At 51.5% G+C, this 24841-nt stretch overlaps 1 protein-coding gene across 1 annotated transcript in view; it reads left to right on the top strand.

Moving 5' to 3' along the window:
- The window catches only part of GRIK4 (glutamate ionotropic receptor kainate type subunit 4), a 350201-nt gene that overhangs the window by 26814 nt on the left and 298546 nt on the right, over positions 1 to 24841 (top strand). Inside the window, exon 2 of the mRNA XM_027081840.1 lies at positions 12215 to 12346. Within this exon, the coding sequence (XP_026937641.1) occupies positions 12265 to 12346 (82 nt within the window). The 5' untranslated portion in view covers positions 12215 to 12264. The remainder of the gene's footprint in view (positions 1 to 12214; positions 12347 to 24841) is intronic.

Here is a 24841-nt window from a genome sequence, read left to right as displayed (position 1 = left end):
CTCCTCTGGGATGTGAAGTTCTGTGAATGGAGGTGGGGGCAGGGGAGAGATCTCCAACTTGACATCCTAATTATTTTTTTTAAGATATTAAAGTGAGTCACTGAGTGGGGGGGTGATGAGTAGGATTAAAACACCCTCCTTAGGTTCACTTTTATTGATTAATCAATCATACATTTATTGAGCTCCAACTAGGTGGAAAACATTGTCCTAGTTGTTTGACAGAAGACAAAGGTAAATCATTTATCCGTTCAGTAAATCTGAGAGATGGGGAGTCAGACATATATTCTAGAACAAAAGACAGGGAATGAAATGTTGGGGGTGAGGGTGGAGGAGGGAAGAATTAAACAACTGCAGACGTCTGATTTAGGAAAAACACCTTACTTTCTGCTTACTGAGACATGATTGACAGTTGGCAAAATCTAGTGAAGCAAGGGTCACCTATAACGTCCCCTTTGATCTTTGAACAACCCCGTGGAGCAGACAGAGCAAGTAGCATGTTTTCAATTTTCTGGGAAACCGAAGCCCAGACAGATTTTAGGACGTGACCGTGGTCGTGCAAAGAATGGGTGGTAAGCCCAGACTGGGACACCGGCCTTCTGACTCCAAGTCCAGACTTTTCTAGAATCACTCCCGTTAGAGCCCAGCATATGGGCTGGGCCCCATCCAAGCTTGGTGCTATATGTGGTGCCCCGTGTCCTACTGAGGCTGCTTCTGGAGCTGCCTGGGACTCTGCTTTCCTTGCAGATCCAACACTTGGCTGCTCAGAGACTTTCTTTTCCCATTTGTGGGAAAATCTAGGGCCCTAATATTCAGGCCGTATGGGGTCCACTCCCTTCAGGGTTGGCTTCCCTGCATTCACATCCCCTCCCATGCAGCTAAGTACCCATTACCTGGCCTCTCTGCTCTCCAGGCCACCTGGCACACCCTGGTCACATCAATTTCCTTAGGCACAGCTCCGGTCCTGGCCCTCCTTGGCCCAGAAACTTTCAGCGGCACTTTATTGCCTGGAGGATAAAGTCCAAGCTCCTTAACCTTGGCAATCAAAGCCTTCTAGAATCTGACCCCAACACTTATCTCTCCCAGGGCCCCTCAGACACCATGTGCTCCTGCCAAGTTGGTCTGGTCACTGTCCCTTGGACACCTCTTGCCTTCCACAGTGACTGCCTGGAAGGTCTCCCTTCCTGCGCAGCACATGCCTCAGGGCTCAGCGTGTGTCCAGCATCTTCCGAGAATCTTACTACAACCTTCTGGGCCACAGGAGGCCTTTCTACCTTCTGTCTTCCCAGCAGTTCTTCCCATTTGGTGACAAAGGCTGTCTGGCCACGGAACAGCTGCTCCATTGCTTTCTTGCATCAGGAGTTTACAGGTGTGCTGCTTAACTTACTTTTCCCACAAGGACATCTGACTTTTCCAGTAAGTTCCTTGAGGGCAGTCAGCATATCTGAGAACTTTCACAGCCCATTAGTACCCAGCACAGAGCCGGGTGGGCCCAGAGTGTGCAGAGATGCTGGTGCAGTGCAGCAGGGTTGCCAGGATCTGGGAAGTGTGCCCCACCCAAGTGGTACTCACAGCCTGTCTCTCTCCTTCTGGCAGCTGGAGCTGGGCTTTCGTGCTTACGTGCCCCTTCACCAAGGGCCCTGTGGCGGGGGAAGTGTTGAGTGCAGGGACAGCCCCTTTGCTAAGCTAAGGAAGTCAAGGATTTCCTGAAAGTCACCCTGAGAATGTGCAAAGGGAGGTGAAAAGCCTTCAGCCTCCGGACTTCAACCCAAAGACTCTGCTGGCTCTGCCTCTGGTTTCTGTGACATCCCCAGGCCACGACAGAGGAAAGGTGACGGGGCTTTGACAGGCTGGGTGGGAGCTTCTGTGGCCTGTGACTAATGCAGAAGCCCAGGGTGGCTCCTGGAGAGGGTGCTGTCTGTATCCCTGCCCCCCTCAGAGATCGGATCAACATAGAGGGCCCCCCATCCTCCTCCCCATCTCTCCTTCCAAGGGAGGACCCTCCTCTCACCCAGGACCTGGGATCCTGCTAAGAACCAGAGCTGTGAATGTGTTTGAATGTGTCAGGGGGCGGGGTGGGTAAGCATGGAAACTGCAGGTAGACTTGGGGGCAGTAGCCGTGGAGGCAGGGGGAGAGGAGGTGCTGGGGTTAGACTGTAGCTGGGAGGGGACTGTGGCTCGAGAACGCTCTCCAGGATCACCTCTGAGCAACGGCTCGGCCCTTACTGTCCTGGCAGCCAGAGCACCTGGACCAGCGACGGGTGGTCCAGAGAGGCTGTGAGGGACCTGAGCAGGCCCAGCAGTCGCTGAGCACTTGAACCTGAGGTGTGATTAGCCTCCCTCTATGGAGGAGGGGGCCCAGGCTCAGGGGTTAAGTAACAGGTCCAGGTCTTAGAGCCAGTCGTTGAGAAAGCTGGGATTCTATATTGTTTTTTAAATTATTAACTAGATTTCTTAATTGAAAAAGCCATCCAACCTCTTAGCTTAAAATGCAAACAGTAGAGAACACTTGAGAATGAAAAGCAAGTCTGCCTCCTACCCCAACTGCAGTTCTAGAACCTTCTCTGCAGGGGGCAGCTGGCCAGCTGCAGTTTCTGTCCTCCGCCCCACGCAGAGCCTGGTGCCAGGCGGATGCCTGTCAGTGCTGATGGAGCTGGGTGCGGGCAAGGGCTGAAGGGGACTCTGTGTGGGCTCTTAGGCAGTTCCCAGAGGTTGTGTTGCGCTTGGGTGACACCAGGGGGATAAGTCTATCACTTTGCAATCTGAAGGGGACACCACTTACTTTGCTATGGATCTTATTGTGCAATATCTAGCTTTCCTATCTTCTTTACCCCCTCCCTTCTCCCACCCCTGGGAGTGCTGGGGGAGAGGAGCTAGTCCTGGGCCTCCCTGAGGAATGCGTCAACCTTGGGATAGCTGCCTTCTCACCTGCTCTGGCTGGGACTTTAAAGGCCTCTTAGTTGCGGCATGCAGACTCTTAGTTGCGGCATGCGTGAGACCCAGTGCAACTAAAATCAAGTAAAAAAAAAAAAAGACAGGGCCTTCCTTTCTGCCAATGACGTCTGAGACACCGAAAAGGCCAGTGTGTACATGAGGTGACCGCGTGGGCGAGATGGAGCCAGGCCAAGGGAAGGGAGCTCATGGCTGTGACCCAGATGCTCTCAGGCCAGGACTGGCTTCCTTATCAATAACAGAGCACTTTCCTCTGGCTCTGACCTCAGCGAGGCTGGAGATTGTCTGCATCCCGTCATCTGTGAGTCTACAATAACCCACCTCTGACTATAGATGGCTAAATTCAGATCCGTCTCCCACCCCCATCCTTGTCTTCTCCAGGCTGCATAACCCAGCTCTTCCCACATCTCTTTATGGAAGGTTGCCGTGTACATAGCCTCACTCCAAGGCTCCTGCAGGGCAGCCCCTTTCCTCCCGAACACCCACACAGATCCCAAGCAGGGGAGGGAGGGCTGTTATTTATCTGGAGGTAATTAGAATGCTGTCCTTAAAAGCAGTTTCTCTCTGCATCTGTCTCCCCACTCACTCTCTCTTCCTCTGTGGACGCTCCTGCAAGGTCTCTCTGCTCTAAATGTGTTACAAATGGCTCCAGCACTGAGCTATTTCCTTTCAAAGCCTCGGCTCACATGCTCTTTGTTAGGAGTTTGGCTCCCCAGGGCCCAGCCCGGTGGCCGCAGGTAAATGCCAGGGACATTTTTCATCGTCCAGAGCCAGTCTTGCCCTCCACATCCGACCCAGTGGTCCTCTTCCCACCTCTCCTGGCTCACCTCGACTGGTGATTAATTCTCTGTCTTCTCACCTCTAACCACCTCCTTTGTGGCAGAGAGGAGATTTGGATGCTGTGGCCTCCTCACCTTTTCTGTGAAGGATGCTGGGTCCAGCACGAGGTTCAGGATGGTAATCGGCTTTAGATGCAGAGCCTTATCCTGGACTTGGGGACAGAGAGAGATTGGGGACGCCTAATGAGAGAGACACATAAGCGCAACAGACACGTAGAGAAGATGCTCTCGGCTTTCCATCCTCGTGGGCTTCCTCCCATTTCCGACGCTAATGGCGCTGCATCCCACCAGAGCCTCTCATCTCCTGTGCTGTGTTATTTCCTCTGTCTGGCTCTGCTTCCCACCGCCCCCTTCAAAGGACCTGGCTGACTCAAGTCAAACATTTCGTCCTCAACAAAGCCCTCCCCTCTGGCCACATGTGGACCCCGCCACACACACTATAGCAGCCTGTACTTTTCCTCTATCATTTGTCATTATGGCATCTAGCTCCCTGGGTATGGATTAATGTCTCCTCCCTAGACTATAAGCTCCACCAGGGCAGGGACTGTATCCTAGGGCCTGGACCCTGCCACGACAGAAATATTTGTTGAATGAATGAAGTGTAAATCATGTAGCAGTATTAAGTCTATTTATATGTTTTGGCCAGTCTGGCGTAACGGAACAACAAACACCATTTTTCTTAGAAAGCACTTCACTCACCTGCGAAGTAATTCTCCAGCCATTGTCTCCTTTGAGCCTCTTAGCAACCCTGTAAGGTAGATGGTGGGAGTGTAATGTCCCCATTTCACAGAAGAAGAAATGGAAGCCCCAAGAGGTTAAGAGATGGGCCCAAGGTCACACGGCTCTCCATATCCGGCCCGTGCCTTTGCTCCTGTGCCAGGCTGAGTCTAAGTGAGGAAGGAGGGCTGGCTCTTTGGGGAAAGCTTCTGGATGGGGCTGACTTGGAGCAGCATTTTGGAGGTGAGAGGGCTGTGGATTAATATTAGCAAGAGGCGTGGCAGGTGGTCGCATTCGGAGAAGGTGTGGATGCGGTCAAGGGTGCCTAGGATGGGATGGGAGAGAGACAGGAAGTTGCATTCACTGATTGCATTACACCCGAGATCTCTTGCAGCAGCTTTTCAAGGGAAGCCTCATCACCCACGGTTTATAGTTGTGGAAGTGAAGCCCTCAGAGGTTAAGTAATCAGCTTAAGGATGCATAGTGACAGCCGGGATTGGAAACCAGAGACGTCTGCTCTGGCCCCTGGAAGGGGAACATTGTTTAGAGGTGGATTGAGGGCTTTGGTCTGAAATATACACGGGAGGTGGTTTGGAGAGGAAGACAGACTGGGATCCCCCATGGCTCACTCATTAGTGCCGGAGAATTGGAAACAGCTTCCCTAGTCGCATGTCCTGAGTGCTAGCAGATACGTGCAGTGGCCCTGCTCCCTGAATGTCCTCCCCTAAAGTCAGGCTTGGGCAGGACCAGCCCCTGCGCTTCAAGGTCACATTTGTCGATGTGACCTTGGCAAGTCCCACTCGACCTCTCCGCCTTTGGGTTCCTTGTCTGCCGGGGTTGAGGGGGCGAATGAGGGTCTGCCTCGCAGCGTTCTGAGGAGCAGTGAGTCTAAAATAGTACTTTGCATATAGAAAGTAAATATTTAGTAAATGTTATCTGTTATCATAAAGTACAATTCCTAGAAATGCAGAATCTCAGAGCTTAAAAGAACCTTGGAGATCATTGGTCTGATTCCCTCATTTTACAGAATGAGAAACTGAGGCTCAGAGAGGCTCAGAGCAGCTCAGAGCTAGTGAACACCTAGGCCCCTGACTCCCAGGACAGGATCTGAGTCTGGGCATCATCGCATGCTTGTTGCCAGGGAGACAGGATGCTTACGCATACTGCCCAGCTGTATCAGGTCACAGAGGATGACTGTCCCCGAGGAAGCCGCAGGGCCTGGGGTGCCGCTCCTCTGCCCTGGCCACCGCACCGCCTGCATGTGCCATGGAGGCTGCTGGCCACTGCTGGGAGTTTCTCTCTGTCAGCGTAGTCAGGAGGGCAGAGAAGCCCACGTGCATTTGTCTTGAGGAGCCTGGAGCGTCACGAGGAGTAATCAAGATCTTGTTGCCTAGAGCTGAGAGGAAACCTGTAATTAATCTGGCTGCCCCTCTGATTTCCTCTGTCCTCTCGCCACCAAGCACTGTCTGGTGGCTGTCAGCCTCCTCTCGGACCCACCCTGGAAAATCACGATTAATGGTGTAATAGCCCTATGGGGGCGAGAGAGACCAGCGGAGGGACTGGTGACAAGTCGGGAGAGGAGAGGCCATCTAGCACAACTGGGGTCGGGGAGTCCAGACACCGTTCACTGCGGAACACAGGGCCTATTGCGGGAGGTGCCTGTCTGTGCATGTTAACCAGTGCTGGTCGGGAGTCAGCACACATTCGTGGAGCTTCTCCTCGGGATAAGCATCATAGCAAATGTGTCAGGAAGATACGTGCCTGAGAGAGGTGCTCCCCTGCCTTACAGGAGCGTATGATCTGGAATAGAGAGAAGGCGTAAATACGTGCAAAGTTAAATAGCCATTCATTCGTTCGTTCACGCATTTGTCGATGTTTGTTCGTAGCTGCCTTGCACCGGGCACTGTTCTAGGTGCTGGGGGTGTAGCAGTGAATAAGAGGGAGAAGGCCCTGTCCTCATGGGGCTTCATTCAAAATACAAGTACCAGAGAGAGAGTCACAGACATTGAGGTCTGAAAGAGACGTGAGCGGATCTTCTAGCTTGAGGAAGTCGAGGAGTCTTGAGATACTGAAAAAATGGAGATTAGGTTCCCCCTCTGGAGAAAGTGGGGACCTCTCATTTCTGGTGTTTGGGTCCAGAAACATCCCAGGCAGGTAAATGCTAAAGCAGAGATGAGACCTAAGAAGCCTCGACCCCCAGTCTGATTCCGCAGCACGACTTTCAAGCGCTCACGGGGCAGCATGCGATCAGCGTGTGATCAGCGTGCGGTGAGATGCTGCCTGTGCTGGCTAGAGGTTCAGAGCAGGAGAGCTGAGCTTGTTCGGTGGAGGAATTGCACCTGGACTGTATGTTCCTTATGGGCAGGGGCTCTGAAAGTAACTCGCAAGGAAATAGTTCATGCCCACAGAGCCTTTTCCACATATATTACCTGATTGGATTCTTTCATTATTTCAACAGATATATATTTTTTGAGTGCGTACTGTGGGCCAGGCTGTGCCAGGCACCGGTGATGCAGGTGGAAAATTCTAATGTGTTCCCCGCTCTTCTGGTGCTCATCACTTTGTGAGACAGGCATCAATATTCCCTTGTTACCAATGAGGAAATGGGCTCTGAGAGGTGGAGCTGCTCCGGAGGTTTCCTCCATAAGGACCACAGCAGATCCGACCTGGCCTCCCTCCACGTTGGGCCTTAATGTGCACTTGTTAGGACTGTCATGGCTGCCCTAGGATGTCAAGAACAGCGTCCTCAGTTGCATGGCAAAGTTCTGTCTTTAGACTCTCTCTGCCTTTTGAGTTACCTAAAGCACAGGATTGAAGACCGGCTCCGTTTAGGTGGGGACTGTCAGAGACCCTCAGAAACCAGAAGCCATATTTTTATGCCCACTTTGGACTTCAATTCTGCCAGTGCCTCCGTATTCAACTCTAGCTGAAGAAGGAGCCTGGGATTTGTGACTGCACATGGTTAGACTCTTGAATTTGAACTTCAGCACTACTGCTTTAGTTGCATGACCCTGGATGAATGACCGAGCCTCCCTGAGCCTCACCCTCCACATCTGTGAAGTGGGCGTGCAATATTATTTTATAGGGTTAGAATGATAGTCATGAACAGTTAATTACTTCGAGCAGCTCAGGATACATATTTTGTCCTCATTCCTCATAATGATTCTGCGAGGGTACTTTTATCACTCCCATGTTACAAATGAGGAAATCAAGGTTTAGAGAAGTTAACTCACTTGCCCATGGTGTATAGCTACTACATGGCAGTGCAGGACTCAAACCCGTGTCCTTAACTGTGACGGTCAGTCCAAGCCCCAGGCACAGAAGAGAAGGGCAGTAAATGCTTCCCTCCCCTTTTCAACATATATTGATGTGATGACCCTTTGCCTTTATCTAGAACATTCTGTCTGCTTAGATTGTTTGTATTAACCACAGCGAATATACGAAATGTACAACCCAGACTGGGAATTTACTTCATCTTGGTGTAAACTCAGAAAATGCCTTTTTGACACCATCTGTTCATCGATTTCATTCAGCCAATATTAGTAGAGCACGTACCGTGTGCCGGACAGTGTGCCGGTGCTTGCCACGGCCCCTGCCTCACAGCTGACCGTTCTGTGGGGAGACAGGCAGCATCGTCATAAGCAGGGTGTGTGCCCTAATGACGAATGTTCAAGGTTTGGTGGCAGCAGATGGGAAAGGGATCACAAAAAGCCTCAGAGGGGAGGCAATGCGGTGAGCCTGGAAGTCGCAGTTTCGGGCCATTACGGGGTGAGACTGCAGTCCGGGCACAGGCAAAGGGTGGGTGCTGAGGGAGCTCTGCGGAAGGTCCGGGGCAGTGGGGTGGGTGGTAGAGACAGGAAGGCAGGAGGCAGGTCGTGAAGGGTTTATCTGTTGGCGTTAAGAATTTGCTTTTGATCCCCAGTGCAGTGGAGAGCTATGGAAGACTTTGGGGCGGGGGTATGTCATTATCAAGTTCACATTTGGGTAAGAACCCTTGACCACTCAGCAGAGAACCAACGGAGAGGGAAAGGCCAGAGGGAGGGCGACCAAGATGGCTGCTGTCGCAGAGTCCCGGTTGCTGCTGGCGGACGTCTGGACTGCGGCGGGTCGGTGGTGATGGAGGCAGGGCTGTTGGGACTTGCTGACTGAGTAGATGTGGGGAGCAGAGCTCTAGGGTGCCTTTCAGCTTTCTGGCTTGGGTGACTAGTGGATCATGGTGCCACCCACTAAGAAGGAGGACGTAGGAGGAGAAGCAGATGGCGGGAGCGGGGGAGAGGAGACCTCCTCCTTAGGATGAGGCGTGTCTGAAATGCTGTGGGGAATCCAGCTGGAGGTTTCAGGAGGAAGCCGTCTCAGTGCAGGTGTTCAGGGCTTGATTCTGGGCTTGAGATGCTGACTTAGAAGCCGCAGCGTGCAGGTGGAAATAACTCGTGGGTGGAGGTGAAATTCCCCAGGAGTGATGTTAGTGGGAAGAGGGTGTAGGTGCTCTACCTCTAGAAAATTTCTTTTTTTATTCCTAAATTATTAAATTATTTTCAGTTAATAAAGGCTGCACAGTTAGGTTCTAAGACCAGCTTCGTCTAAACATTAAACTGAAAAGAAGACCTCAAATTTCTTTGTGTTTTTTGTTAAAGAATCTGGAAGCTTCATGATCTGCTCTCATATGCAGATAAGTAAGTGACAGAAGAATACCCAGCGAAGTCAGAGACCTGGCTAGCCCTGGCTTTGCCTCGTAAGGGCTGTGTTGACCTTGAGCTAGGCACCTTTCTTGAGCTCAGCTTCCTTGTCAATAATAGAGCTTGTTCTGTGGATTAAATAAGATAAAGACTATGGAAAGAATTTTGCAAGCCCTTGTGCCTTACAGACATGTGACATGATCGTTCTTTTTATCCCTGTAAGGTTTGGGAGGAGATTATTTCTCGTCTTTGTATCCAAGAGCTGCCCAAAACCTCAGCCATTGTCCTTACATGTGGTCTCCAGGATCAGCCAGCCTTTAGGGCCATGAACAATGACTGTCAGGCCTGCATGGATTAAGTGTAGTTCTGTCATCAAATAAAATTTACGCAGGCTAATCTGAAACCTATTTAGCGGTCTGCATAATAATTATTGTGCGGCGGGCTGACTGGGCATAAATGGAAGGCATTTGACAGAAATGATTATATGTAGTATTATTTTTATATAGCCTAGCCATTTTTTTACAGTTCTTTCCTCTTTGACAGTCCATTCATTTTGCCACTCAACAAATAGTTATTGAGGCTGTAATATATGCCAGGCACCGTTCTGGGCCCTGAGAAGACAGACAAACAGGATTTCTGTTCGTGTCCCACATCCATCGAGCTTGAATTCTAGTGGGGAGACAGTCACTGAACAGTCGACTTTACCCATAACGGGTAAGAATGCCAAGCTTCCCCTGAGACTGTGTTTGCTTTCATCTCTTCCTGCATCGGCACCCATGGATTAAGGGACAAAGATTCTGGGCCTGATTTGCCAACAGCAGAGTTGCCTTTGCTCCAATCCTTTATCCTTTTTTAAAAAAAAATTTTTATTGGAGTGTAGTTGATTTACAATGTTCTGTTAGTTTCAGGTTTGCAGCAGTCCAATCCTTTATCCTTTATTCTCCTCTGTCTCCTTATAGCAGGCAGTGGCTTGAGACCCTCCATCCATTGAACAAATATCTCCTGTGCACCTGTTCTGTATAAATAACCTCTGGGGATACAGCAGTAAACTGGAAACAGTCCTGGCCCTTGAGAAGCTGGCACTGCTGGGATGGCATAGAGAGGCACCCGCTCCTGGCACATGGCAAGGGTCGGGGGGAGAGGAGCACGCTGCAGGTAGAGGGCCCTAGTTGTGTGCAGGAAGCTGCGAGGTACTGGGTCAGGCTGCAACACCGAGCTTCTGTGGGGAGGGGGGATTGTCATAAAACAAAATCTTTACTAAGTATAACACACATACGGAAAAGTGAACATTATCATCAGATACGTACAGCTCGACAAGATTTCACAAACTGAGCACACTTTGCTCAGCACCTGGAATAAGAAACAGGATGTCATCAGCACCTCTAGAACACCCCCTGTGTCCCCTTCTAGTCACCCCCCGCCTGCAAGGGTCATCGCTAGCTGGACTTCTTACAGCACACAATGGTTGTGTCTGCATTTGTACTTTTTATGGATAGAATCATACTGTAAATACTCTTTTGTGCCTGGTTTCTTCCCCTCAACATTATGTTTGTGGGATTCATCCACACAGGTGCACGGAGTTGTTGATTGTTCATTTTCATTTCCATATAAGATTCCATTGTATGAATGGACAATGTCTCTCTCCATTCTGCTGCTGGACATCTGGCTAGGTTCCAGTTTGGGCAAGCCCAAAGAGTGCTGCTGTGAACGTTCTAGTATGTCTTTGGTGAGTGTATACATGCATTTCTACTGGAAATGCCTATTGTAGAGCTGCTGGACATTAGGGTATGTGTAAAGCTCTAATAGACCAGTTTTCCACAACAGTTACGTTGACTTACATTCCCACTGACACAGTAGAAGAGTTCCAGTTGCTCCACATCTTTGCTAACACTTGATAGTATCTTTTTTTTTTTTAAAGTCATTCTGGTGGGTGTATAATGATATCTCATTGCAGTTAAAAATTGCATTTTCCTGAATACCTTTCCAAGTGTGCTCCAAGAGCTTTTGATATACCGTTACCGAAGTGTCTGTTCTAGTCATTTGCCTATTTTTCTATCGGATTGTCTGTCTGGAGGTGGGGGGATGAATCACTTTAATACTAGTCTCCTAACCAAAGGTGATCTTGGTTTAGCATATTTGCATATTCACCAGCCCCTCCCTCACCCCAGTGATGGGGCAGGGCTGGTGGCCTGCAGACTCTGATCTCAGGGTGCCAGGAGGTCTCAGGGAGGGACAATACCCATGCTGCCTTGCAGGGAGGCAGCTCCTTCAAGGTTCTGGCTTTGACCCCGGCCTCAGGAGGGAGAGGGGCTGGTGGAGGAAGGATGGAGAAGGGTTCGTTTTCAGCAGATGTGGAAACCAGCTGATGACTGGGATGTGCGCTTCTGCCCTCAGTATTTGCTGAGAAGTGACCTCTCCCATCTGGGCCAGGGAGGAGCTGACATTTGTGTAGCCCCTGCTCTAGGCCAGGCCTCTCCTGTGTTCTCCTCGGCCTCAGTTCAACCCATCCAGGCACGTGTTGTTATGCCAAGTCTACCTGAGCGGAAATGGAGTTGAGTGACCGAGAAAAGCCACCCAGCTGGCAAGTGGCGGAGCTGGACTGGAACCCATCACTTCCCCAGCATCACTCTCCAGAGAGCAGGGCATGTGGCGTGCCCGGGACGATGGCCTAACCTTCCCACCCACTCCTTTTCTGCTCACCCATGGCTCCTGTTCTTAAGAGCAGATGAAAGTTTTCATCCCCAATTAGACATTTTTAAAAAAGTGGAGCCCTATGAATCATTCAACCACAGTCACACCCTCCTGCCCCCGATTTGATGGCGGTCGGGGTGGGGGATGGCTTTAGAACCTGAGGCTTCTGTGAGTCTGGGCAGAGGCAGGAAGGACAGAGGCCTGGAGCCGGCCTGGAGCTCCCCTACAGGCACAGCGATTCGTGGAGGGAGTGTTGGTCCTCTCCACAGAGGCCGTGTGGGTGGTAGCTCGGGCCCCTGGGCCGATAGGACTCTTACTCATGTGCTCCTCGCTCTCCCGCAGAGTTATGTCATGCCCAGACCAGCAGAGGGCTCCATGAGGATTCATAGAAGATGCCCCGCGTCTGGGCGCCTTTGGTGCTGCTTCCCACGTGGCTCGTGATGGTTGCCTGCAGTCCGCACTCCCTGAGGATTGGTAAGTGCTGCCCCTGCGGCACCCTGGGGGCAGCCCAGCCCTGGGCGATGCCCCTTCCACACCCCAGGTGTCCGCAGGGGACATCTGACCCTGCACTCTGCCCTCCCTGAGTTTGGCTGGGACAAGGGTGGTGGTGGCGGGGGGGGCAGCCAACAGGCTGACAGCTACAATCTGCTCAAGCTGCCCAGCTCCTCTTGTGATGAGAAAAACGATGTTGAGTGCCTTTTGCAGTCTGTGATGGACTCAGCTGGTCACAGCTGTAGGTGAAGGCCACGGGGCTTCCAAATCCAGGGGCTAGAGAGCAGAGCAGAGATCATCTCTTCTCTCCTCTGATCAATCCAAGAAGGCTTCCTGGAGGGTGTGTTCAGATGAAGTGTTCTTGGTGCCCCTGACCCAGCTGCTTGGCAGGGCCTTTGCCTTGGTGTCTGCTCGCCCTGCCCTGGTTCTGGAGGGGAAGGACAGGGCACTTCAGTGGCATGTGTCCACCAGCTCCCTCCCTTGTCATTGCTGTCATGGGGGTGCCCGTTCTGGGTGTGGGCAGGCACTGCCGCCACTGGCCCCATCAGCGTCCCCGTGCCTGGTGGAAGACTTGGCTCTTTCCGGGGTCCAGGAGTGCCTGAGAAATCAACTGCCTCCCCTGCCCCCCAACACCTCCAAGACTGAGCAAAGCTCCTTAACTTCAGGCTGGGCCACTGCCTGCTGATCCGGGTCCTGGGGACATGGCCCCAGCTGTAGGGACAAGGAGACACAGTCCAGTCCAGCAGACACTGTGTGGTCATCTGATGGCCTGGGATAGACGTGGGGTATCAGGGATTGGGGTGTGTACATGTGTATAGGGAAGGGAGTCATAGTGGACAGACAGGTGAGGCACAGCAGTGAGAAATCCAGGCAGGTGTGTTGGTCACAAGAAGATTAGTCCAATGGCAGGAACCCCGGGCAAGGCCAGGCAACAGCCCTAGAGGGACCCAAACACCAGGCAAGTTATCCAGACGGGGGCCCACGTGAAGCCCCTCTGCCCAGACTGGGGTGGGAAGGGGGGAAAGTGGATCCTGTGAGTGAGGCAGGATTCTAAACTTGAACCTGAAAGGGTTAGAGGATGATTTAGAATGAAGATCATGATGCAGGAACCCAAGGACTGGGCCGCAAGCTCCCGAATTCCTCTACTTGCAGTTAGGACTGGTTCTGAGGTCCCAGAGACGGGCATGATGGTGGGTGGTCAGGAGGCCCTGGCAAGGCCAGGCATCATGGGCCAGAGGCTGAGCTGCAGGTCCCCGAGCTACTCCGTGTTCCGTCGTGGGTGCATGGGCACGTCTCTCCGCGCCTATGCAGTGGCAGCTGATTGGAATCAGAAACAAAGACCAGTGACTCAGTTCTTCCCCTCATCCTGCCTTCGGTCACCACTCTGCATACTTGAAAAAAGGAATTAAAAACAAAATCTTCCCTCCCTCTTCCCCATTCACTTCTACTGAAACTTCAAAACCTAATTTAATTCTGCTTAGCGGCAATATAAAACAGTTCATGTCCTTAAGATGCGTAATTTATAAGATGCCTCGTTGTTCAGCATTTGCTGTGAGGTTTTCTCCTCTAAATGAGTGGCTAAAGTGGTCACCCGTCCATTTCCATTTGTGGCTAATGGGAAGCGGAAAGGGATTGAGCCGGAACTGGCAGCTCCTCGCGGCCTCGGCTCTCCTGACACTTGTTCCCCGGGAGAGAAGCAGCAAGTGGAGCTGACAGATCCCTGTCTGGCCTGCTGTGCGACAGTGGAGGGCTTCAAAGGGCCCCTCAGGCTCCCATCCCCACACTGGGAACAATGCTTGTCCAGTTCTGTCCTCTCTGCTGGCACTCGTTCTGGTTCATGCCAGGCCACGTCCAGCTGATCTCCAGCCAGGGGCCCTGCTGGCTGGCAAGGTCAGACTGGGCCTAGTCTCCAGAGGCCAGGAAGCAGAGTGAAGCCAATAAAGAGAGAGGAAAGTAAAGAAAAGCCACAACAGCAATGCCAGGGCTTGTTTTGCTGTCTCCTTGGTTATCCTGGGAGCCGGGAGCTTTATGGACGGAAAGGTGCTAATTACACGGACTCCAGAGGGGATGTGGAGTAGGGCAGGGATGGGAGGAGAAGTAGGTCAAGAAAACACAAGTAGCTGTGCTTAGCGGCAGGCAGCCTTGCACACAGATGGGCTGGACCAGCGTTGATGGCGACGGGTCCCCCAAGTCCTCCAGAGGCTCGCAGGAAAGGGAGGGGCTGCTGCTCCTTCCCCCACTTCCCACGGGTCACTTCTCCCCACATTTGATTCTTCTGGGGCTCCTCCCAAACCTCCAGCCTCAGAGTAGATGGCTGCGAGAGCGAGGCTGCACGCAGGGACCGGGAATCTCGGAGATAAATTGCCCCGCCCGCTCCAACCCCCGCCCCGCTTGTCAGCTGGTGACAACGTGGATGTTTGGAAAGAGGTGGCGAGCCCACTACCCTGCCGTGGGACTGCTGGTTTTCATTCAAGTGAGGCGCGGGGCGGGAGATACAGCCAAATTGTCTATTACAGTGTCCGGTGTTTACTCAACGAATGAGGCTTTGGGAGAGGGAAAGGGATTTTATTTATGATGGTGAGGCTGCCCACATAAATTCCCCAAACTCTCACACATATGTCAACCTGTTTCAGCCATCTGTCTTCTGAAAATGTCTTTTGATTCTGCTTCTGTCCCTCTGGGTCCTCTGAGTGATGACTGTGAGAGCCGCCAGTTAATAAGTGCCCCGAGAAGACCACCCTCACCATCTCTTCAGCCCTCCATGACTTAAAGGGATCGTCATCGTATCTTAGAACCGTAGGATTCTATGGATTCCATTTTCCAACCTGCTCATTTCGCAGATGAGGAGGGAGGCCCAGAGGGGGTGGTGATTTGGCCAAGGTCACACAGCAAGTAGGGGGCGGGGCTGGTGGCAGTCAGATCATCTCTTTCCAACCATTCTCCCATTCCCCTGTTCCAGCACACTCACTGGGTTGTGCTCTGAGTGTTATGGCGTTTTCCCACCAGATTCTGAATTCCAAGGGAGATCGACCACGTAACACAGGTCCCGACACTTGACGTATGTGAGCATATCACACAAACTCAGTGAATGGGTGGGTGGGTGAGTCCACGGCCCTTGGGAGATGTGGTCTCCCAAGAGCACGTTCAGCATCATTGTTCTAAAGTTTCTTCTGGTCTTCCCTGTACTTCAAGAGGTAGACTTATTGGAAGAGGTAGAAGAAAAAGGAGAAGGAGGAGAAAGAGAAAACGTCCATCTATCTGTCTTACTTAAAAGGGAAAAGAGGAACGGGCTGGAGATCCTGATTGGGTTCTAAGGCAAGTTTTGGCTCTAATGGTAAAAACGGGGATTCAACTATTCATTTATGAATCCACTCAACAAGTATTTATTGAGTGCTGTGTGCCAACACTGAGGACACAGTGCTAAATAATAATGACCCCCCCAATAATTACCACTTGGAAAGACCCCACTCTCTGCCAGGCACTGTGCTAGGTGTTTCACATATTTCGGGCAATCTTCACATCAGAATTAATGACCAGGTGTTATAGATGAAGAAACAGAGGCTTGGGGAGTTTAAGTAACTCATCTAAGGTCACACAGAGGCTGCAATTCGAACCTGTCTCCAAAGCTTCTCTTTCTGCTTTGCTGTACTGCAGCTCTACACCCCTGGAGACATGTGGGATTATCCCATTATCACAGCAGTCACATTAACTATATTGTGTTCTATCTGGCAAAGGAATTGAAAGATGGAATCATTATTGCTTTTCTAGTCTATTGCTCTTTTTTGATTCTTCTACTCCCAAATAATTTCCTAAGGACCCAGACGAAGTCCATCAGACAGATGAGGAAACTGAGGCCTGGGGATTTGAAAGGCTTGCTCAGGGTGGTACAGAGTCCTGATCAGCGTGGGTGGCACTAGACATCAGCAGGTTATTGTAGCCATTGAACCTCTTTCTTGTTGAAGTTTCCCCCGTGAGGTGAAGCAGCCAGAGCTTGGATTTATTTGACACTCCGCCTTACTAGGACCCCAAGCCCTTTATAACTCCCATTTTTTACTGAGGTGGTTTCCCTCAATGAGCTCCAAGTCCTGCAGAGAGAATGTTAAACATAGAACATTCAAATGTTATGAAGATGAAGATAATAAAAGAATTGGGGGAGGCAAGGGGGAGGAATAAAAAGCACTGGTTTTCTTATCCTGTTCTGCTATGTATTAAATATATCGGACACACCAAGATCCAAATATACCAACAGAATCCTGTGCCTTGCCGAGGACTCACTGTGGGTTTTTTTGGGTAGTGGGCTCCCCTTCATACTGTGACCACGTGATGTGATTTATGAGATTCTGAGCAGTGTGTAACTCTTGATCTCTTTGCCAAATTGAGTCACCCATATAAGCAATCAGTTGGTCTTTCACATTAGTGACAAATAGAAATTGATGACTTTCTCCTTCATCTGTCATCTAGAGACGGAATCCATGTACAAAGCTTTCTGGGACACAGGTCCCTCCCCTGCCGAACACCTTAGGAGATCTGTGTCTTTCTTATTATGTCTGCATTCCTGGGTGTAGCACAGTGCCTGGCCCATAGGGATACTTCTTCGGAAGTGTTTGCAGGATGAACTATCTAATGGCAAGTTTTGAATCTTGAATTGACCTGTCAGTTTTCACATTTCTCTTCTCCCAGATATTGGTCAGTGCTCAAAAATGCCAACTGGTTTTATTTAACAATAAGTGTACAAAATACGTATTTGCAAGAGTAAATATTTTGCCAAAGACTGTCCATGAGGGCGTCTGCTTGCATGTGTGCTTGCACGAGGCTGTCTCTCCTCTCCTTCCTGCCCCACCCCTGCTGCCACCACATATTCAGAGGGATGAGGGAGACTTGGCTGCCGTTAGCAAGGCATCCAGGCCAGTGTACCGTGTGGAGTCATCTGTCTTCGCCTGCTGCTTGGTCTTCTGCCAGGAGCACCACACCGGATACTTGGAGGACGTTTATCTTCTCTCAACCTTTCCAGGACCCACTTGTGAACTACAGGCTCCGGCCACAGTCTCTTCTGCTGAGAAGTGAGGGATGAATTAGGCCTAGGTGCTCCATTTCACAGATATGAAAAACTGGGGTCCCAGTAGGCAAAGTGAGTTGGCAAAGGCCACTGTGGCAGTGCCAGGATTCCTGACTCCCAACTGCCTGGTGACATTGGTGCCACAGTTTACAGTGTATAACATGTTCTTACACACGTGTTAATTCAGTTTCCCCAACAAGCTGCAAGGTCGGTAGAAGTAAACACATCTTATGGCAGAGGAGGGTGAACTTCACAGAGTTTGGGGCTTGCGCAAGCTCGCATGGAGGGGAGTAAGAGGATAGGACATGTCCCAGGCAGGGACAAAGGGGGCCTGGCCTATTGCGTCCCGTCAGAGGACCAGAGGACAGCTGAGGTGGCAGAGTCCTGAATAGCCTAGGCTGTTGGTAGTACATTTTTTTTTTTTTGGCTGTGCAGCTTGTGGGATCTTAGTTCCTTGACCAGGAATCGAACCCATGTCCCCTGCAGTGGGAGCATGCAGTCCTAACCACTGGACCGCCAGGGAAGTCCCAGCAGTACATTCATTCTTTCTTTTCCTTCCTTCCTTCCTTCCTGGCTATATTGGGTCTTCGTTGCTGCGCATGGGCTTTCTCCAGTTGCGGCGAGCGGGGGCTACTCTTCGTTGCGGTGCGCGGGCTTCTCACTGCGGTGGCTTCTCTTTGTTGTGGAGCACGGACTCTAGGTGCGCAGGCTTCAGTAGTTGTGGCATGCAGGCTCAGTAGTTGTGGCTCACGGGCTCTAGAGCGCAGGCTCAGTAGCTGTGGCACACGGGTATAGTTGCTCCGCGGCATGTGGGATCTTCCCGGACCAGGAATCGAACCCGTGTCCCCTGCACTGGCAGGCGATTCTTAACCACTGCGCCACCAGGGAAGTTCCCCAGCAGTACATTCTTGATGGGAAAGCCACCATGGGCCAGAGTGCCGACGCCCAGGACCTCATGAAATCAGGCTGAGCTAAAGAGAACAGGCAGGTGACAGTAGGAAACATTATGTTTTCTTAAACGTATCATGGTGAGTCTGCAGGAGGAAACTGGGAAAAGTCCCAGAAGCAGGGGTATTGGAGAGAAGGGAGGTGGCTCTTGTTCCCTAGCTAAAAGCCCTAGATCATAGAGCTGATTTCCAAATAATTTTGGTACGTGGCTGCCTGTGTCCATTGGTGCTAGAATGGCCTGGTTTTCCCGGACTCTCATTTTGCCCCCTCCACACATGTGCTGACCCACAGTATCTTCCGTCCTGCTGGTAGAAGCCCTACCTGGAAGAGACACACGTGATTTGAGAGAACTGGCATGGTAATATTTTGTCAGAATTTCAAAAGCCTGTCTCCAGCTCTGTGAAGTGGTTTGCAAGAGTCTTGGGATGGGGAGTGAGTCATTAGCAAGCTCTAGTTTTGGGAGGGTGGTTTGTTGTAGGGAGAGATGATAATTATGGAGGGAGATTTGGGTTTGATGTAAAAAAATGTTTACCCGACAGATGAAATGGGCTGTTCTGATACTGCGGTCCCCACAGCTGGAGGTGGCCATAGCTGGGCTGGACAGAGTTCAGCGTCAGTGGGAGGTTGGATCTGGTACCTCCAGGACCCCTTCCAAGCTGGGCTCCTGTGCTAGAATACCTCAGCCTTCGATCTGTTCTCATACTCTTTGGGAGGCATCCTATTATCCTTGTGTTCTCATTAACAGCCGTTCGTGGGAGCTTAGCGTGGAGGCAGCCATCTGCCTGATTTAAGCCATGACCCCATTCGGCCACAGTTGCTTAAGCCAGATAAGAGGAAGCCCTACTGAGTCTCCTTACTCGGTTGGGATAGACCTGTCTGGGTGTTTCTTTTCTCCCTGCGGCCACCGCTGTGATGTCGGAAAAGCACAGAGGCTGCCGCCTGCTCTCAGCCGAGCGCCTGAGTGTGTGTGAGCCCAAGTGGGCGGGAGACACGTGTGTGCCTCGGCGGGGCCCGCGCATCCCACCCACAGCCTCGCAGCTCAGCTGCAGGCAAGACAGCGGTCACACTTAGGTCTCATTAGTCTGGGTGCGGGGGCAGATAGCTGGGCGGGGGTTGCCGATAGCTGTCGGGCTGGCCAGCAGCCCCTCTGTGTCTTGTTGGTGTGTGTTTCTTCCCGTCGAGCTGAGTTCGGGGCCGATCAGCTTGTGGGGGGTCCGCTGCCGCTTAAGCCCACACCGATGAGGGGCGTGATGCAGAGGGCGGGGCCGACTCATCCAGTCTGGGCTCAGCAGGTGCCCGGTGGGGCCATGCCGGGGCCGTGCCCAGCCCCTGACCGGGAGGTAGTGCCACTGTGCTGGACTTAGGAGGAAAACCAACATAACTGGGGGTGGGTGACCACCTGGGGCAGCCCGTGAGAGGGTCCCCCATGTGTTTCCCTCTTCCCTTAGCCCCTTCTGTCCTGACTCACCCAGTTACCTTCTATGGCTATTCCAAGCTGATAGGAGTCTGGAGAGCAAGGGGGACACCACGGAGCCTGATGTGTTCTGGGTAGCACTGGGGTTGGCTCGGGAAGGCTCCATCATGGTGTAGAGGTGGACGCCAGAGCCTGTGCTCTAACCAGACTGCCTGGGTTTGAATCCGAGCACCACCCTTTACTAGTTATATGACCTTGAGCGAGAACTTCATTTCTTAGTGCTTCAATGTTTTTCATCTGTAACATGGATGACAGTAGTTGCTACCTCATGTTTTTATGAGAATTCAATGAGTTATTACCTAGAAAGCACTTAGAGTAGTGTCAGGCGTGTAGTAAGTGCTAGGAAAGTGACACCTGTTATTGGGAATGGCACTGTTGGCATCTCTTAGCCTTCCCCTGCCTGGAGCACACTTCTCCACTCCTCCACCAAATGCTGTCTCTCCCCTTTTTCTAAATCCTGCTTTAAATTCACCTCTTTCTAAGAGCCAAGAATCCACACCCGGTTTGGAAAGCTCTTACTTCCAGAATTCTCAGAGCGCAAGAGGTACACGTGCTGACTCAGTCACACACGGGTTGCACTGTCTTCATTGGTGCATATACCCGCCTATTTTTGCAAACATTTAAAAAACCTTTTTGAATTTCCTCCGTCCCACCAGCCTAACAGCATCCTGAGAGACTGGGCTCTATTTTCTCTACCTTTCCGGTGTCGTGGGCTTTTCACACTGAGGTAATGGTCCCTGCTACTGGCTAGTGGATCTGAATGATCTCCCATCTTAAAAACCTCCCTTAACACCACATCCTTCTTCAGCTAACCCCTTGTTTCTCTCCTTCCCATTGCGGAGACACTCTGCAAAAGAATTCTTATGCAAAGCTATCTCCATTTCCTCTCCTCTCTTACCCAATCAATAGGACTCCCTCCCATCAGATTTTCACCCCATCCATGGTCCCCCCACGGCCTCATCCAATCATCTGTCCCCAGGCCTTATTTCACAGGCAGCATTTGACATAGTCTTTCTATCGCTCTTCCTTGCAATGCTTCTCTCTCTCGGCTTCTGGGTCTCATTCCATCTTGGTTCTTGCCCTCCCTCATTGGGCTCTCAGTCTCCTTTGGTGATTCCTTCTCGTATGTCCGACCTCTGAATATGGATGTGCCCCAGGGTTCTGTCCTTAGACCTCTTCTCTCTCCCCCCACTCCCTAGTGATCTCATTCAGTTTCATGGCTTTTGATGCGGTGACTCTCCAGTCTCATCTCCAGCTCTGACTTCTCCCCATAACTCCAGACGTACACACCTACTCCTCATTCCCTTTTGGATGTCTAAGAGAAACTCAAATTTGACTTGTCCAAACTGATGATGTGCCCCTCTAAGCCTGCTTCTCCTACCGTCTCCCCTGTTGCATACATGGTCACACCGTTCTTTCTATTTGGACTTAGGTTCCAATCCTTGAAGTCACGCTTGACCCCACCTTTCTCTGATATCCTATACCCTTCCCATCAGCAAATCCTGTTTGCTGTACCTTCCAAGTATATCCAGAACCCAACCACCTCTGGCCACCTCCGCTGTGGCTTTCCCATTCCGAGACAATATTCTCTCTCCCTTGGATCACTGTAAAGCTTTCCTACTAGTTTCTGCGCTTCTCTCTTACTGTCACTTTTGTTTCTCAAAATGGCAGCAAGGATGATTCTTTTAAAATGTAAGTTGAATCATGTCAGTCCTCTGCTCAACTCTTCCAGTGCCTTCTCATCTCATCTCATCTCAAGTCAGAGGAAAAGAAAGAGTCCTTACTGGGTCCCTCCCACAGGGCCCTCCACGATCTGCCCCGCTGTTCTATGACTATTTGTTCTCATCTCTTACTCCTCTGCCTCTTGTTCACTCCACACCAGCCCCTCCCCCTGGCTTCCTTGGTGTTCTCTCTGCCTAGAACAGTCTTCACCTAGATGTCTGCATGGTTCACTCTCTCACTTACTGTAGGTCATGCCCTGCTCGCCATCTCTCTGTCTCTCTCTTCCTTGCTCTGATTTTTCTATAGCACTTGTCGCCATCTGACAGACTGGGTCCTATTCGCTTATTATCTGAGTGCTCCCATCAGGCAAAAAGCCCTTTGTTTTGTCCTCTGCTGTTTCCCCAGCATGTAAGACAGTGCTTGGTATACAGAAGGCGCTCACTAAATGTCTACTGAATGACGCAGACCCAAGGGAGGTCCAAAGGAGCTTCAGACTTGAAAGCTGTTGGAAGGCAGAGATGATGATGGCCTCACTCAACACAAAGGAAGTTCTCAACAAGCGTTCCTTGCCGAGGACAGTGCCCTGGCCCTGCTGGCTTCCTGTCCCCAGGTTCTCTGACCCCTGCAGCAAACCCTGGGTCCACAGGCTAATCTCCGTCCCATTCTGAGGAAGTCCAAGCCAGCAGGTTAATGACGCAGCAGCAACATGAGTCTCAGCTGCTGGTCTTACTTTGTCCCTCAGATCCAGACGCCGAGCTGTTGACTTAGAGTCACCTCCCCCAGCCGTGCGGCCGTTGCTGTGCTCAAGTTTCTGTCTCGTCATCAAGTCTGAAACCTCACTTTCCTATCCCGACTGTTTCTGAGCTCCCGTGGGACTCTGGTCAGGCCTTGCTTGTCTTAGTCTTCCTAGAGCTTGGGGACCTGAATCTGGACCCAGCCTCCCAGCTGGGACCCTGCCACCTGCTTCCAGCTCTTTCCTGAAGCTGCCCGTGTTCGCCAGGGTACCTGCTTCTTGTCTGCCACAGACTCTCCAAGTGCTTCACCTGGCCTGTCTGCTTGTACTTAGATTCACAGAATCTCGATGGTGGCAAGGATCCCCAGTGTAACCCAGTCCACTTTTTTTTTTTTTTTTTTTGCAGTATGCAGGCCTCTCGCTGCTGTGGCCTCTCTCGTTGCGGAGCACAGGCTCCGGACGCCCAGGCTCAGCGGCCATGGCTCACGGGCCCAGCCGCTCCGCGGCATGTGGGATCTTCCCGGACCGGGGCACGAACCCGTGTCCCCTGCATCGGCAGGCGGACTCCCAACCACTGCGCCCCCAGGGAAGCCCCACGCGGTCCACTTTTGAATAGCTCCGACCATCCGTTTTCCTCTGTGTTGAGCCAGATCTGTCTCTCTGCGCCTTCCACCTACTGTCCTAGCTCCGCCTGTCCCTCGGGAGCCTACAGAACAGGCCTTGCGCTCTTCCCTCGGACGGCATGTCCGAGGTCCGAAGCACTGTCATTTCACAGCCCCCAGCATCTTCTTTGTTCCACAGATTCATCTGACTGTTCCTTCCTTCTCAGCATTTGGATTCCACTGGTCATCCTGGTCACCCTCCTCTGAATGGGTTTTCTCTTTTCTCCTTCCCAGGTGGGACGTGTCCCCAAATCAGAGATAGGCACTCCCCTCATCTGCTTCCAGTCCAGCGCAGGCACCTGCTCCGGCCTGATGGGATCTGGCCTCCAGGTTCAGAACCCCCGGTCGGACCCATGCCCGCCAAGCCCCGGCTGACCCGTCTTTTGGCTAAAGAAAGCCCATCTAGGTCTCCATCTACATCCTGTGACATGCGCCCTCACACCTCCAGCTCCGGCTCTTCTCAGGCTGACTTTGCTCTCAACCCCAGACCTGATGCCACTCTTTGAAAGCCGGCAGCAGGTTGCTCCCATGTCTGAAGGTACCTGTGTTAAGGAGTCGGGTGCTGGGAGGTTCCCTAGGTTGTGTCACCCCTGTGGCTTCTTCCGAGATGTGCTTTCCCACCCTTTATAGTACATGGTCTTTCAAGCAGGGAGTGACACTGGCAGGGGAGGGAATGCCACTTTGCTGGCAACACTCATAAATTTCCCCCAGTGGCAGGGATCCAACCACGTGAGACTGAGCTTTCAGCTCACAGATGAAAGAAGAGGGATTTTCTCTGAGATGACAGAAAAGGGAAGTGGATAGGCCTGGGGGCCTCAGCAGGAAGCTCTGCTAAGGACTCATTCCACAGAGGCACCGGCCACAGCCTGGGTGGGAACAGAGTGGCAGTAGCTGGCCTCACACCTCTGGGCAGCCACCGGGCAGCCTCGGGCCAGCGGACAAGGAAGGGGAGCGCTTTCCGATGGCCATCAGTAGGGAATTTTCCCTACTCTCCCCAGAGCCCTTGGAGTTCCTGAACCTAAAGGGACCTTTACCTCTAATGGTGGTTGAATGCCAATTTCCCCCTTAGAGCCAGTTGGGAAAACCTTGAGAGCTAAAGGAATTTAGTTGTGAAGTGCAAATGAGCGGACTTGGTGGAGATGAAATAGCGTGTAAGTATCTATGGATCGCCCCCATTGGAGCTCTCCCTTTATTTAATCAACTTCTTCCTCAGCTCCCCAGGAATGATCTCGCATAGAGCAGTACTGGCCGCTGGACAGGGCCACCCTCTTGTGGGATGGGTGGGACCTGTTGCCTTTGGCTTGTGGTTACAGCCTGGGCGGGGCTCCCTTTTGGGTCTCAATCCAGTGCCTATCTTACCATGAAGCCATGAGGATGGCCACCTGGGGGAGCTTGGACTTCACATTCAAGTCTTCATATCCTAGGCATTATGGACAAGGCAGCCTCGGATTCAAAATCCACGGGTATGACTCTCCCTTCTTAGCCATGTTCCTTCAGGCAAATTACTCAACCTTTCTCATGCCCAGTTTCCCATCTGTAAGCTGGAGATAACACTTTAGCATGCAGGAGGTTATCGTGTTAATTGAAAGGAGATAGGTAAAGTACCATACATGGTGTGTAGCATCTAGTAATATTTAATAAATATCAGTTCCCTTTCTTTTGTTTCTTGCAAAAATAGTAGTTTGCCCAACATTATGGCAAGCATAATTCTGGGTGGCATCATAGGGTAGTAGAGTGGGATTGGACTTTATTGACACACAGACTTGGAAATGAATTATAGTTTCAGCATGTGACCTTGGGCAAATTATTTGGCCTCTGTTTGCTACTATAAAATGGGGGTAATAATACTCACCCTGTCTACTGAGGTTTAGGTACGATAATG

The sequence above is a fragment of the Aethalodelphis obliquidens genome, unplaced genomic scaffold, assembly GCF_003676395.1.
Source record: "Aethalodelphis obliquidens isolate GAN/ISIS:26980383/991018 unplaced genomic scaffold, ASM367639v1 scaffold46, whole genome shotgun sequence".
Taxonomy (NCBI): Eukaryota; Metazoa; Chordata; class Mammalia; order Artiodactyla; family Delphinidae; genus Aethalodelphis; species Aethalodelphis obliquidens.
This window is presented reverse-complemented; position numbering and strand designations above follow the sequence as displayed.